The sequence below is a fragment of the Salvelinus fontinalis genome, unplaced genomic scaffold (assembly GCF_029448725.1).
Source record: "Salvelinus fontinalis isolate EN_2023a unplaced genomic scaffold, ASM2944872v1 scaffold_1746, whole genome shotgun sequence".
Classification (NCBI taxonomy): Eukaryota; Metazoa; Chordata; class Actinopteri; order Salmoniformes; family Salmonidae; genus Salvelinus; species Salvelinus fontinalis.
This window is the reverse complement of record NW_026601955.1, coordinates 15,932-29,146: the sequence shown is the minus strand read 5'-3', so window position 1 is coordinate 29,146 and position 13,215 is coordinate 15,932. Positions and strand designations below refer to the sequence as shown.

Below are 13,215 nucleotides of genomic sequence, written 5' to 3'. Positions count from 1 at the left end.
GAGAGAGAGAGAGAGAGAGAGAGAGAGACAGAGACAGAGAGAGAGAGAGAGAGAGAGAGAGACAGAGACAGAGAGAGAGAGAGAGAGAGAGAGACAGAGACAGAGACAGAGACAGAGAGAGAGAGAGACGGAGAGAGAGAGAGAGAGAGACAGAGAGAGAGACAGAGAGACAGAGAGAGAGACAGAGAGAGAGAGAGAGAGAGACACGCCTTCACTATGGTGAATCACTAAAACAATACAGAAATACACTACGGAAAAAGAAGGAACAGCACGTCAGAAATCAGTTCAATGTAATTGAAGAATCCATAGACTCTAACCAATTCTGGGAAAATTGGAAAACAACAACACGAAGAATTATCTATCCAAAATGGAGATGTATGGGTAAACCACTTCTCCAATCTTTTTGGCTCTATAACAAAGAATAAAGAGCAAAAACATATACATGACCAAATACAAATCCTAGAATCAACTATTAAAGACTACCAGAACCCACTGGATTCTCCAATTACCTTGAACGAGTTACAGGACAAAATAAAAACCCTCCAACCCAAAAAGGCCTGTGGTGTTGATTGTATCCTTAACTTTTTATGGCTGCAGGGGCAGTATTGAGTAGCTCTGATTAATGAAATGATCAAATATACAGACAACAAATTCCAATTGGCTATACTAAAACTCTTTAACATCGTCCTTAGCTCTGGCATCTTCCCCAATATTTGGAACCAAGGACTGATCACCCCAATCCACAAAAGTGGAGACAAATTTGACCCCAATAACTACCGTGGAATATGCGTCAACAGTAACCTTGGGAAAATACTCTGCACTATCATTAACAGCAGACTCGTACATTTCCTCAATGAAAACAATGTACTGAGCAAATGTCAAATTGGCTTTTTACCAAATTACCGTACAACAGACCATGTATTCACCCTACACACCCTAATTGACAACCAAACAAACCAAAACAAAGGCAAAGTCTTCTCATGCTTTGTTGATTTCAAAAAAGCCTTCGACTCAATTTGGCATGAGGGTCTGCTATACAAATTGATGGAAAGTGGTGTTGGGGTAAAACATACGACATTATAAAATCCCATGTACACAAACAACAAGTGTGCGGTTAAAATTGGCAAAAAAACACACATTTCTTCACACAGGGTCGTGGGGTGAGACAGGGATGCAGCTTAAGCCCCACCCTCTTCAACATATATATCAACGAATTGGCGCGGGCACTAGAACAGTCTGCAGCACCCGGTCTCACCCTACTAGAATCCGAAGTCAAATGTCTACTGTTTGCTGATGATCTGGTGCTTCTGTCACCAACCAAGGAAGGCCTACAGCAGCACCTAGATCTTCTGCACAGATTCTGTCAGACCTGGGCCCTGACAGTAAATCTCAGTAAGACCAAAATAATGGTGTTCCAAAAAAGGTCCAGTCGCAAGGACCACAAATTCCATCTAGACACTGTTGCACTAGAGCACACAAAAAACTATACATACCTCGGCCTAAACATTAGGCCGATACCCACTAATTATCAAAATCCAGAAAAGAGCCGTTAAATTCTACAACCACCTAAAAGGAAGCGATTCCCAAACCTTCCATAACAAAGCCATCACCTACAGAGAGATGAACCTGGAGAAGAGTCCCCTAAGCAAGCTGGTCCTGGGGCTCTGTTCACAAACACAAACACACCCCACAGAGCCCCAGGACAACAGCACAATTAGACCCAACCAAATCATGAGAAAACAAAAAGATAATTACTTGACACATTGGAAAGAATTAACAAAAAAACAGAGCAAACTAGAATGCTATTTGGCCCTAAACAGAGAGTACACAGTGGCAGAATACCTGACCACTGTGACTGACCCAAACTTAAGGAAAGCTTTGACTATGTACAGACTCAGTGAGCATAGCCTTGCTATTGAGAAAGGCCGCCGTAGGCAGACATGGCTCTCAAGAGAAGACAGGATATGTGCTCACTGCCCACAAAATGAGGTGTAAACTGAGCTGCACTTCCTAACCTCCTGCCCAATGTATGACCATATTAGAGAGACATATTTCCCTCAGATCACACAGATCCACAAAGAATTCGAAAACAAATCAAATTTTGATAAACTCCCATATCTACTGGGAGAAATTCCACAGTGTGCCATCACAGCAGCAAGATTTGTGACCTGTTGCCACAAGAAAAGGGCAACCAGTGAAAAACAAACACCATTGTAAATACAACCCATATTTATGCTTATTTATTTTAACTTGTGTGCTTTAACCATTTGTACATTGTTACAACACTGCATATATATAATATGACATTTGTAATGTCTTTATTGTTTTGAAACTTCTGTATGTGTAATGTTTACTGTTAATTTGTATTGTTTGTTTCACTTTTGTGTATTGCTACCTCACTTGCTTTGGCAATGTTAACACATATTTCCCATGCCAATAAAGCCCCTTGAATTGAATTGAATTGAGAGAGAGAGAGACAGAGAGAGAGATAGAGAGAGACAGAGACACAGAGAGACAGAGACAGAGAGAGACAGAGAGAGACAGAGAGAGACAGAGACAGAGACAGAGAGAGAGAGAGACAGAGACAGACAGAGAGACAGAGAGAGAGACAGAGACAGAGAGACAGAGACAGAGAGACAGAGACAGAGAGACAGAGACAGAGAGACAGAGACAGAGAGACAGAGACAGAGAGACAGGGAGACAGAGAGACAGAGAGACAGAGAGACAGAGAGACAGAGAGACAGAGAGACAGAGAGACAGAGAGACAGAGAGACAGAGAGACAGAGCGAGAGAGACACTGGGAGACACTGGGAGACAGAGAGACAGTAGCCTCTGCACCGCTTTGAGTCAGAACTCTGCCACCCTGCTCTCCAGGTCCACCAGGCCTTGTCCCCCCTCCTGGACAGACAGGTACAGAACACCAATTGGTCCTGCTCTACTCTCCTCCCTCCTGGACAGGCAGGTACAGAACACCTCTTGGTCCTGCTCTACTCTCCTCCCTCCTGGACAGACAGGTACAGAACACCTCTTGGTCCTGCTCTACTCTCCTCCCTCCTGGACAGACAGGTACAGAACACCTCTTGGTCCTGCTCTACTCTCCTCCCTCCTGGTACCCCCTCCGGTAGCAGAGAGAGAGACAGAGAGAGAGAAAAGACTGAGACAGGTACAGCACCACCACCCTCAGCCAGTGACGTCCCGACCAGAAAATAATTCACTAAGTTGCTCTGCAGGCCCACAAGCAGACCACCGGGGGAGTTGAGAATGACCAGTCTCTACCAGAGGGAGGATGCTGCCAAGCTGTTGAGGACCAGCACCCTCACTCTGTATGATGACCAGCACCCTCCCTCTGTATGACGACCAGCACCCTCCCTCTGTATGACGACCAGCACCCTCCCTCTGTATGACGACCAGCACCCTCCCTCTGTATGACGACCAGCACCCTCCCTCTGCACCCTCCCTCTGTATGACGACCAGCACCCTCCCTCTGTATGACGACCAGCACCCTCCCTCTGCACCCTCCCTCTGTGTGACGACCAGCACCCTCCCTCTGTGTGACGACCGGCACCCTCCCTCTGCACCCTCCCTCTGTATGAGGACCAGCACCCTCCCTCTGTATGACGACCAGCACCCTCCCTCTGTGTGATGACCAGCACCCTCCCTCTGTATGAGGACCAGCACCCTCCCTCTGTGTGATGACCGGCACCCTCCCTCTGTATGACGACCGGCACCCTCCCTCTGTGTGATGACCGGCGCCCTCCCTCTGTGTGATGACCAGCACCCTCCCTCTGTGTGATGACCAGCACCCTCCCTCTGTGTGATGACCAGCACCCTCCCTCTGTGTGACGACCAGCACCCTCCCTCTGTGTGACGACCAGCACCCTCCCTCTGTGTGACGACCAGCACACTCCCTCTGTGTGAGGACCAGCACCCTCCCTCTGTGTGATGACCAGCACCCTCCCTCTGTGTGATGACCAGCACCCTCCCTCTGTGTGACGACCAGCACCCTCCCTCTGTATAAGGACCAGCACCCTCCCTCTGTATAAGGACCAGCACCCTCCCTCTGTATGATGACCGGCACCCTCCCTCTGTGTGAGGACCAGCACCCTCCCTCTGTGTGACGACCAGCACCCTCCCTCTGTGTGACGACCAGCACCCTCCCTCTGTATAAGGACCAGCACCCTCCCTCTGTATAAGGACCAGCACCCTCCCTCTGTATGATGACCGGCACCCTCCCTCTGTATGATGACCGGCACCCTCCCTCTGTATGATGACCGGCACCCTCCCTCTGTGTGACGACCAGCACCCTCCCTCTGTGTGATGACCAGCACCCTCCCTCTGTGTGAGGACCAGCACCCTCCCTCTGTGTGACGACCAGCACCCTCCCTCTGTATAAGGACCAGCACCCTCCCTCTGTATAAGGACCAGCACCCTCCCTCTGTATGATGACCGGCACCCTCCCTCTGTATGATGACCGGCACCCTCCCTCTGTATGATGACCGGCACCCTCCCTCTGTGTGACGACCAGCACCCTCCCTCTGTGTGAGGACCAGCACCCTCCCTCTGTGTGAGGACCAGCACCCTCCCTCTGTGTGACGACCAGCACCCTCCCTCTGTATGATGACCAGCACCCTCCCTCTGTGTGACGACCAGCACCCTCCCTCTGTGTGAGGACCAGCACCCTCCCTCTGTGTGAGGACCAGCACCCTCCCTCTGTGTGAGGACCAGCACCCTCCCTCTGTGTGAGGACCAGCACCCTCCCTCTGTGTGAGGACCAGCACCCTCCCTCTGTATGAGGACCAGCACCCTCCCTCTGTATGAGGACCAGCACCCTTCCTCTGTGTGAGGACCAGCACCCTCCCTCTGTATGAGGACCAGCACCCTCCCTCTGTATGAGGACCAGCACCCTCCCTCTGTATGAGGACCAGCACCCTCCCTCTGTATGAGGACCAGCACCCTCCCTCTGTGTGAGGACCAGCACCCTCCCTCTGTGTGAGGACCAGCACCCTCCCTCTGTGTGATGACCGGCACCCTCCCTCTGTGTGATGACCAGCACCCTCCCTCTGTGTGATGACCGGCACCCTCCCTCTGTGTGAGGACCAGCACCCTCCCTCTGTGTGAGGACCAGCACCCTCCCTCTGTGTGAGGACCGGCACCCTCCCTCTGTGTGATGGCCTCTGAAAGGACGGAAGGTAGACTAGTGGTTAGAGTGTAGAGGTGGCAGGTAGTCTAGTGGTTAGAGTGTAGAGGTGGCAGGTAGTCTAGTGGTTAGAGTGTAGAGGTGGCAGGTAGACTAGTGGTTAGAGTGTAGAGGTGGTAGGTAGACTAGTGGTTAGAGTGTAGAGGTGGCAGGTAGTCTAGTGGTTAGAGTGTAGAGGTGGTAGGTAGACTAGTGGTTAGAGTGTAGAGGTGGCAGGTAGCCTAGTGGTTAGAGTGTAGAGGTGGCAGGTAGCCTAGTGGTTAGAGTGTAGAGGTGGCAGGTAGTCTAGTGGTTAGAGTGTAGAGGTGGCAGGAAGTCTAGTGGTTAGAGTGTAGAGGTGGCAGGTAGCCTAGTGGTTAGAGTGTAGAGGTGGCAGGTAGTCTAGTGGTTAGAGTGTAGAGGTGGCAGGTAGTCTAGTGGTTAGAGTGTAGAGGCAGGTAGCCTAGTGGTTAGAGTGTAGAGGTGGCAGGTAGCCTAGTGGTTAGAGTGTAGAGGTGGCAGGTAGTCTAGTGGTTAGAGTGTAGAGGCAGGTAGCCTAGTGGTTAGAGTGTAGAGGTGGCAGGAAGTCTAGTGGTTAGAGTGTAGAGGCAGGTAGCCTAGTGGTTAGAGTGTAGAGGTGGCAGGTAGCCTAGTGGTTAGAGTGTAGAGTTGGCAGGTAGTCTAGTGGTTAGAGTGTAGAGGCAGGTAGCCTAGTGGTTAGAGTGTAGAGGTGGCAGGTAGCCTAGTGGTTAGAGTGTAGAGTTGGCAGGTAGTCTAGTGGTTAGAGTGTAGAGGTGGCAGGTAGCCTAGTGGTTAGATGGGGTGGCAGGTAGTCTAGTGGTTAGAGTGTAGAGGTGGCAGGTAGTCTAGTGGTTAGAGTGTAGAGGTGGCAGGTAGACTAGTGGTTACAGTATAGAGGTGGCAGGTAGTCTAGTGGTTAGAGTGTAGAGGTGGCAGGTTGTCTAGTGGTTAGAGTGTAGAGGTGGCAGGTAGTCTAGTGGTTAGAGTGTAGAGGTGGCAGGTAGACTAGTGGTTAGAGTATAGAGGAGGCAGGTAGCCTAGTGGTTAGAGTGTAGAGGTGGCAGGTAGCCTAGTGGTTATAGTGTAGAGGTGGCAGGTAGTCTAGTGGTTAGAGTCTAGAGGTGGCAGGTAGACTAGTGGTTAGAGTGTAGAGGTGGCAGGTAGCCTAGTGGTTAGAGTGTAGAGGTGGCAGGTAGCCTAGTGGTTAGAGTGTAGAGGTGGCAGGTAGCCTAGTGGTTAGAGTGTAGAGGTGGCAGGTAGCCTAGTGGTTAGAGTGTAGACGTGGCAGGTAGTCTAGTGGTTAGAGTGTAGAGGTGGCAGGTAGTCTAGTGGTTAGAGTGTAGAGGTGACAGGTAGACTAGTGGTTAGAGTGTAGAGGTGGCAGGTAGCCTAGTGGTTAGAGTGTAGAGGTGGCAGGTAGTCTAGTGGTTAGAGCGTAGAGGTGGCAGGTAGTCTAGTGGTTAGAGTGTAGAGGTGGCAGGTGGTCTAGTGGTTAGAGTGTAGAGCTGGCAGGTAGCCTAGTGGTTAGAGTGTAGAGGTGGCAGGTAGTCTAGTGGTTAGAGTGTAGAGTTGGCAGGTAGCCTAGTGGTTAGAGTGTAGAGGTGGCAGGTAGCCTAGTGGTTAGAGTGTAGAGTTGGCAGGTAGCCTAGTGGTTAGAGTGTAGAGGTGGCAGGTAGCCTAGTGGTTAGAGTGTAGAGGAGGCAGGTAGCCTAGTGGTTAGAGTGTAGAGGTGGCAGGTAGCCTAGTGGTTAGAGTGTAGAGGTGGCAGGTAGCCTAGTGGTTAGAGTGTAGGGCCAGTAACCGAAAGGTTGCTGGGTCGAATGCCCGAGCTGACAAGGTAAAAATCTGTCGTTCTGCCCCTGAACAAGGTAGTTAATTAACCCACTGTTCCTAGGCCGTCATTGAAAATAAGAATTTGTTCTTAACTGACTTGCCTGGTTAAATAAAACATTTAAAATATAAAAAGTGTGGCAATAACTTTTTAACTTTTCATTATTCCCGGACAGACTCCTCTGAAGGCAGGCAGCACACTCCTGAAAACTAAGCAAAGCAAAGGCTCTTTTGAGAGCTACAGATTTTTTTGACCTGAGCGTATAAATGGAAATTCTCTCATCATATTGTCATTAAAATGGCATTACCGTGTCTTGGAAAGAGCCATTGTACCTCCTCTGTCTGCTTTCCTTCACTCTCCTTGTGTCACTCTTTTTACTCTCAACTTGTTCTTCTCCTCCAATCGTCTTCCTGATCTTTCTTTCTTCCTTCTCATTACCTTTCCACCTCACTCTTCCTCACTCTCCTCGCTTCACTCTTTTTACTCCCTTCATTTTTCCTTCTCCAATCTTTAATAATAAATAGTACACTATTAGATAAAATACTTTGCTTAACGGATTCCCATTGCTTGCCTCATTTAGTATTTTATCTCAAAAACATAGTTTGGAATAATAAATTGTCAGGCTCTGTAATCATATCTGTATCTTTCCTCCTCTATCTCACTCTGCTTCCTATCCAGTCTCTCCTTCCTCTCCACTCTCTAACAGAAAACATTATGCTAATGTTATCCATGGAAATCCTATCCAGTCTCTCCTCTCTCTAACAGAAAACATTATGCTAATGTTATCCATGGAAATCCTATCCAGTCTCTCCTCCTCTCCACTCTCTAACCTAAAACATTATGCTAATGTTATCCATGGAAATCCTATCCAGTCTCTCCACTCTCTACACAGGCAGCCTCACATAAAAACGTATTGGTTAACAAAGCTTTGATTATGACTAAAGTCTATAGTAGTGAAAAGTCTCTCTCTCTATTGTAACTTACCACAAATTGCCATCATAGCCTATCTACATGAATGTGTCCTGTCAGAGTCTTTTCCTCTCCGTTAACCGTTAGCTAGCAGTCTCGAGCCACAGCTGACGTTGACCACAATGAGCTACAAGTAGGACTGACGTCACTAGCGGTGCAGCAGCCTCTGCAGCAGCAGCCTCCCCTGGGTCCTAGTGCCCGCCCGGTAACACGGTTAAGATGCGATGGAACGGTTGACGGGAAAACAACAAATCACAGAGAAAATATATTGACTGATATATTGAATTGTTTAGGGTAGCTTTAGCTTTCGCTTTAATAAATTCTGAAAATACTTGAAAACCAAAATAAAAAAGAATAGTAGCCCTCCTCAGGAACCACAAAACCCTCAGAGACCAACTTCTTCTTCTATGATATAATGGCGGTCCGTAAACCAACGTTAAAGGTGCATGGCGCCACCTACTGTGCTGGAGTGTGTTCAATCACTGTTTACATCATCTCTAAATCCTCCTACCTAACTCAGAACTTCAGAGAAAATAAAAAAGAGTCCTACTAACTTCTAATAGACCCTCCCCCATCCCCCAAATCCCTTCCAAACCCCCCAAACCCCGTCCAACCTCAATGACCCTACACTTCAATCTTTCCCTCTCTTCAACATCCTTACAACAATATAACAACACATGCTCCACCGTTTCATTGACCATACCCTCCAGACACAAACCATTCACATGCTGCCAACCAGATGTAAGGACCAGTTCAATGTACAATGTCCTAAACACAATCGAGTAAACACCACCTCTTCCTTCCTAATCTGACCTTTGATCCTTGGTCCACTGACCTTTAGAGGACATATAAATGCCGTCCCTTGTGCTCAGAGTCCCATCTCTTCTGCCACACATCTATCAAAATGTCTCTGATCTTACATTTGGCCTCACCTCTACCCAGTGGAACATTAATATATATATTATATCTTGTTTCAAAGCTCTTTTAGATAACTGGTCTACAATTTAATTTCCTTCCACACCTGAATGTGCTGGGACCCAGCAGAATCTCACTACTACACCCATTCTCTCAATTCTCCATAATGACATTGATACCCACAACTGTCCAACCAAAACCACTGCCTTGTCTACTAGTATATTCCCAACAGTCATCTAGAACAGTAGCAGTGGGATGCTCAACCTCACAGCCTTTCAACCCAATAAGCTAATGACAATGTATTACGCCATATATCCAAAGGCATCTCACCTGCCTCCACTAGTTAGACACATACAGATGTTGATTTAAATGCACCAATACATATCCTTAAAGCTATATACTGGATTCTGTCCAGCTTCTGAAGACAAGTCTTTGCTGCTGTTCCATAAACTATACATCTGTAATCAGTTGTCGTCCTGATCAGAGCTCTATAAATATCCATCAACAACTTTCTCTCAGCACCCCATTCATAACCAGAGACCCACACAACCAACTACCACGAAAGTGATGGAATGAGAGAGAGAGAGAGACATCGTTACAACACTGTACATAGACATAATATAACGTTTCTTCTTCTTTGGAGTTTAACGGTGGTTGGCATCCAATATGTTGCATTACCGCCCCCAACTGGACTATAATATGAATCTATTTTACTTTGTGACACAAAATGGGAAAAGGGGAAATTATGATAATACTAAGTAACACCCTTCCAACCAACCCTACAATCGTTAAAAACCCACTACCCCATTCCACTACTTTGACCCTATCTGCTCCTGCACCATGCCAACGACCTGGGAGGACGGGACACCACCACTCAACACACCCTGTAACTCTTCTGAAGTCAAATCTCGTATGACCAAATACTTCTCTGCAGCTGCCACCACAACATATATTGTCTGTGATTTACAATCCATTTCTGTGGTACAGTGGATAACCATTGCTATGAACGCTAAGAAGCCAACCTTACTAAAGCATATATCACTCGTTGGCCTTTCCCTCTGTGCTGCACAGATCTACTACTCACAGGGATCCTCTCAGGATCCATCACCCTTGACCCATCCTCCTCTACTTTCTTCACTGCCTCAGCATACGACACCTTCTGCACTACTCTGACTCTAGCCACCTCAACCTGCCTCTCTCTCACCAGACACTTCTGATCCCCAGCAACATGGACGCCCCTACAGTCGACACACACAACTTTATCCACTGAAACTACACAATCCTCTATCCCATGACCTCCTGCACACTTCCCACATCTTGGAGTCTCCCTCGTACAAACTGCTGCAACATGACTGTAATATGAGTCGGTTTGAATTGAATTGAATAGAGAGAGAGCTCCATGTTAATGTATAGGGGACATGAGTCAGTCATGGTTACTCATGGTTATGTGATGAGGTAGCCCCGCCTGCTACTTCTAAATCAGTGTCGGTCCAATAGGGAATGTCCTCTTGGTGTAACGGTCAAGATGTTGGTTTCTCCCACGGTAGACCAGGGTTCATATCCCGTCAGTTACATTAAACAGTCTATTCTCTGAAAGGGGTCCAGACAGCCTGTTCCCAACAGTGGGGTCAGTGGGATTGGATAGGGACCCCTCTCCCTCTCTCTGATTGGAGGAGAGAAGTGAAATGGTGTGTCTCCTCTGGTCAACAATACTCACCTTGAGAGACTCCACATCCTGTTGGAGGTCCTTCAGCTCCTTCTCTCTCTCCTGGAATCTCTGCTGGACCTTCTGCTGACTCATCCCCAGCTGCCTCTGTGGTGAATCACTCTTCAATGAGCTATCAAGCTTTATTAGTCCAGTAGATCAATATCTTCTATGTGACATGTGTCATGTGACATTGGGCCCATAGAAGATAGGGATTCACATGTTGAGATAGTGACTGTGTGAAATTATATTAGAATGTTGGTATGTGATTCTACTATATTTTAGTCAATGCCACTCCGACAGCTCTATCTAAAATTGAAATATTTCTTAATTCGAATCTTTTACCTTTAGATTTGTGTTTATTGCTTTGAATTGTTAGATATTACTGCTGGAGCTAGGAACACAAGCATTTCGCTACACCCTCAATAACATCTGCTAAATATTTGTGACCAATAACATGAAATTTGATGTGAATTATTATAGTTTTAACAGAACACAAGTCAGGGAGCTGATAGGATGTTTGATAACAAATGATAATGTGTTGGACTTTAGAAAATGTGATACATTTGGAGAATCTGGGTTATCATTTCTCCCGAGTGGCACAGTGATCTAAGGCACTGCATCTCAGTGCTAGAAGCATCACTTCAGACCCTGGTTTGATTCCAGGCTGTATCACAACCGGCCGTGATAGGGCATTCCATAGGGTGGCCCAGCATTTTTTTTTTTTTTTTTTTTTTTTTTTTTACCGTTATTTTACCAGGTAAGTTGACTGAGAACACGTTCTCATTTGCAGCAACGACCTGGGGAATAGTTACAGGGGAGAGGAGGGGGATGAATGAGCCAATTGTAAACTGGGGATTATTAGGTGACCATGATGGTTTGAGGGCCAGATTGGGAATTTAGCCAGGACACCGGGGTTAACACCCCTACTCTTACGATAAGTGCCATGGGATCTTTAATGACCTCAGAGAGTCAGGACACCCGTTTAACGTCCCATCCGAAAGATGGCACCCTACACAGGGCAGTGTCCCCAATCACTGCCCTGGGGCATTGGGATATTTTTTAGACCAGAGGAAAGAGTGCCTCCTACTGGCCCTCCAACACCACTTCCAGCAGCATCTGGTCTCCCATCCAGGGCCTGACCAGGACCAACCCTGCTTAGCTTCAGAAGCAAGCCAGTAGTGGTATGCAGGGTGGTATGCTGCTGGCACACCCTGCATTGTCTGAGTTAGGGTTAGGCCGGTAGTAGGCCGTCATCGGTTTGGCAGGTAGCCTAGTGGTTAGAGCGTTGGGACAGTAACTGAAAGGTTGCTGGATCGAATCCCCGAGCTGACAAGGTAAATATCTGTTGTTCCTCCACTGAACAAGACAGTTAACCTGCTGTTCCCTGGTAGGCTGTCATTGTAAATAAGAATGTGTTCTTAACCAACTTGCCTAGTTAAATAAAGGTTTGTTTATCAGACAGTCACCAACAAGTTGTTCTGGTCTTACCTGTTTCTCAGTCCTCTCTGCTGCAGCTGACACTGTATCATGGCCTTTATGTTCATCCATTGTACACAGATAACAGATACACTGCTGATCGGTACGACAGTAAACCTCCAGCAGTTTGTCATGATGAGAGCAGATCTTCTCCTGTAGTTGTGCGGTGGCTTTGACCAGCTTGTGCTTCTTGAAACCAGGAAATTCATAGTGAGGTTGGAGGTGAGTCTCACAGTAAGATGCCAGACACGCCAGACAGGACATGAGGGCTTTCTGCTTTCTGGTCCCAGTGCAGAAATCACACGCCACATCTCCAGGTCCAGCATAGCACAGAGCAGGAGGGGGAGCAGCCTGGAGTCCTGTCTTCTTCAATTTCTCCACCACTTCAGCCAGCACAATGTTTCTCTTCAGAACAGGCCTTGGGATAAAGGTCTGTCTGCACTGTGGACAGCTGTACACACCTTTCAGGCGATCCTGATCCCAGCTTTCTTTAATACAGCCCATACAGTAACTGTGTCCACAGGCAGTAGTCACCGGATCCTTCAGTAGATCCAGACAGATTGAGCAACAGAACAGTTCCTGATTCTCTGCCATTTTGGTGCTCTCTCCTGTTGGTTAAGCAATGGTGTGAAAGATGACTTTCTGTTTCATTGAACTCTACACCAGAGGACAGGGAGTGGCTTCCTACTGGACTGGGTTGTCTGTATGTAGAGGGGGTGTGGTTTCTTTGATAAGGAAGTATGACAGAGTGTTGGGTAGTAGGCAGAGATGGTTATTATTTCTGTTACATATATTTGAAACACATTTTTTAATTACTTCTGAGTATTTTGACATTTTGAATTGAACTGAACACTGAACAACACTGAACTGAACTATACTCCAATTTAGTTAGTATTTTTTATTTTCAAAATACATCATATTTTTCCTTACCATTTTTTGTAGCACTTCACGTTTTGTAGCCCCTCTTTAACCCTTTACTGGTATCAGAAGTCTGGCATGATAAGAGTGTCTGCTAAATTAACTTCTTTGGTATAAGCGGCAGCATTTTCACTTTTGGGTGAATTTCGTGCCCATAGTGAACTGCCTCCTACTCTGTCCCACATGCTAATATATGCATAT

General features: G+C 47.1%; 1 protein-coding gene across 1 annotated transcript; it reads right to left on the bottom strand.

Moving 5' to 3' along the window:
- Positions 1–10,274: 10,274 nt before the first annotated feature.
- On the bottom strand, positions 10,275–12,710 carry LOC129849852 (E3 ubiquitin/ISG15 ligase TRIM25-like). Its single transcript, XM_055916592.1, has 2 exons — positions 12,109–12,710; positions 10,275–10,725 (listed from the first exon to the last, which is right to left on the bottom strand). Exons 1-2 carry the CDS (start codon positions 12,688–12,690, stop codon positions 10,468–10,470), a joined length of 840 nt encoding a protein of 279 aa, XP_055772567.1. The 5' UTR covers positions 12,691–12,710; the 3' UTR covers positions 10,275–10,467.
- Positions 12,711–13,215: the final 505 nt, after the last annotated feature.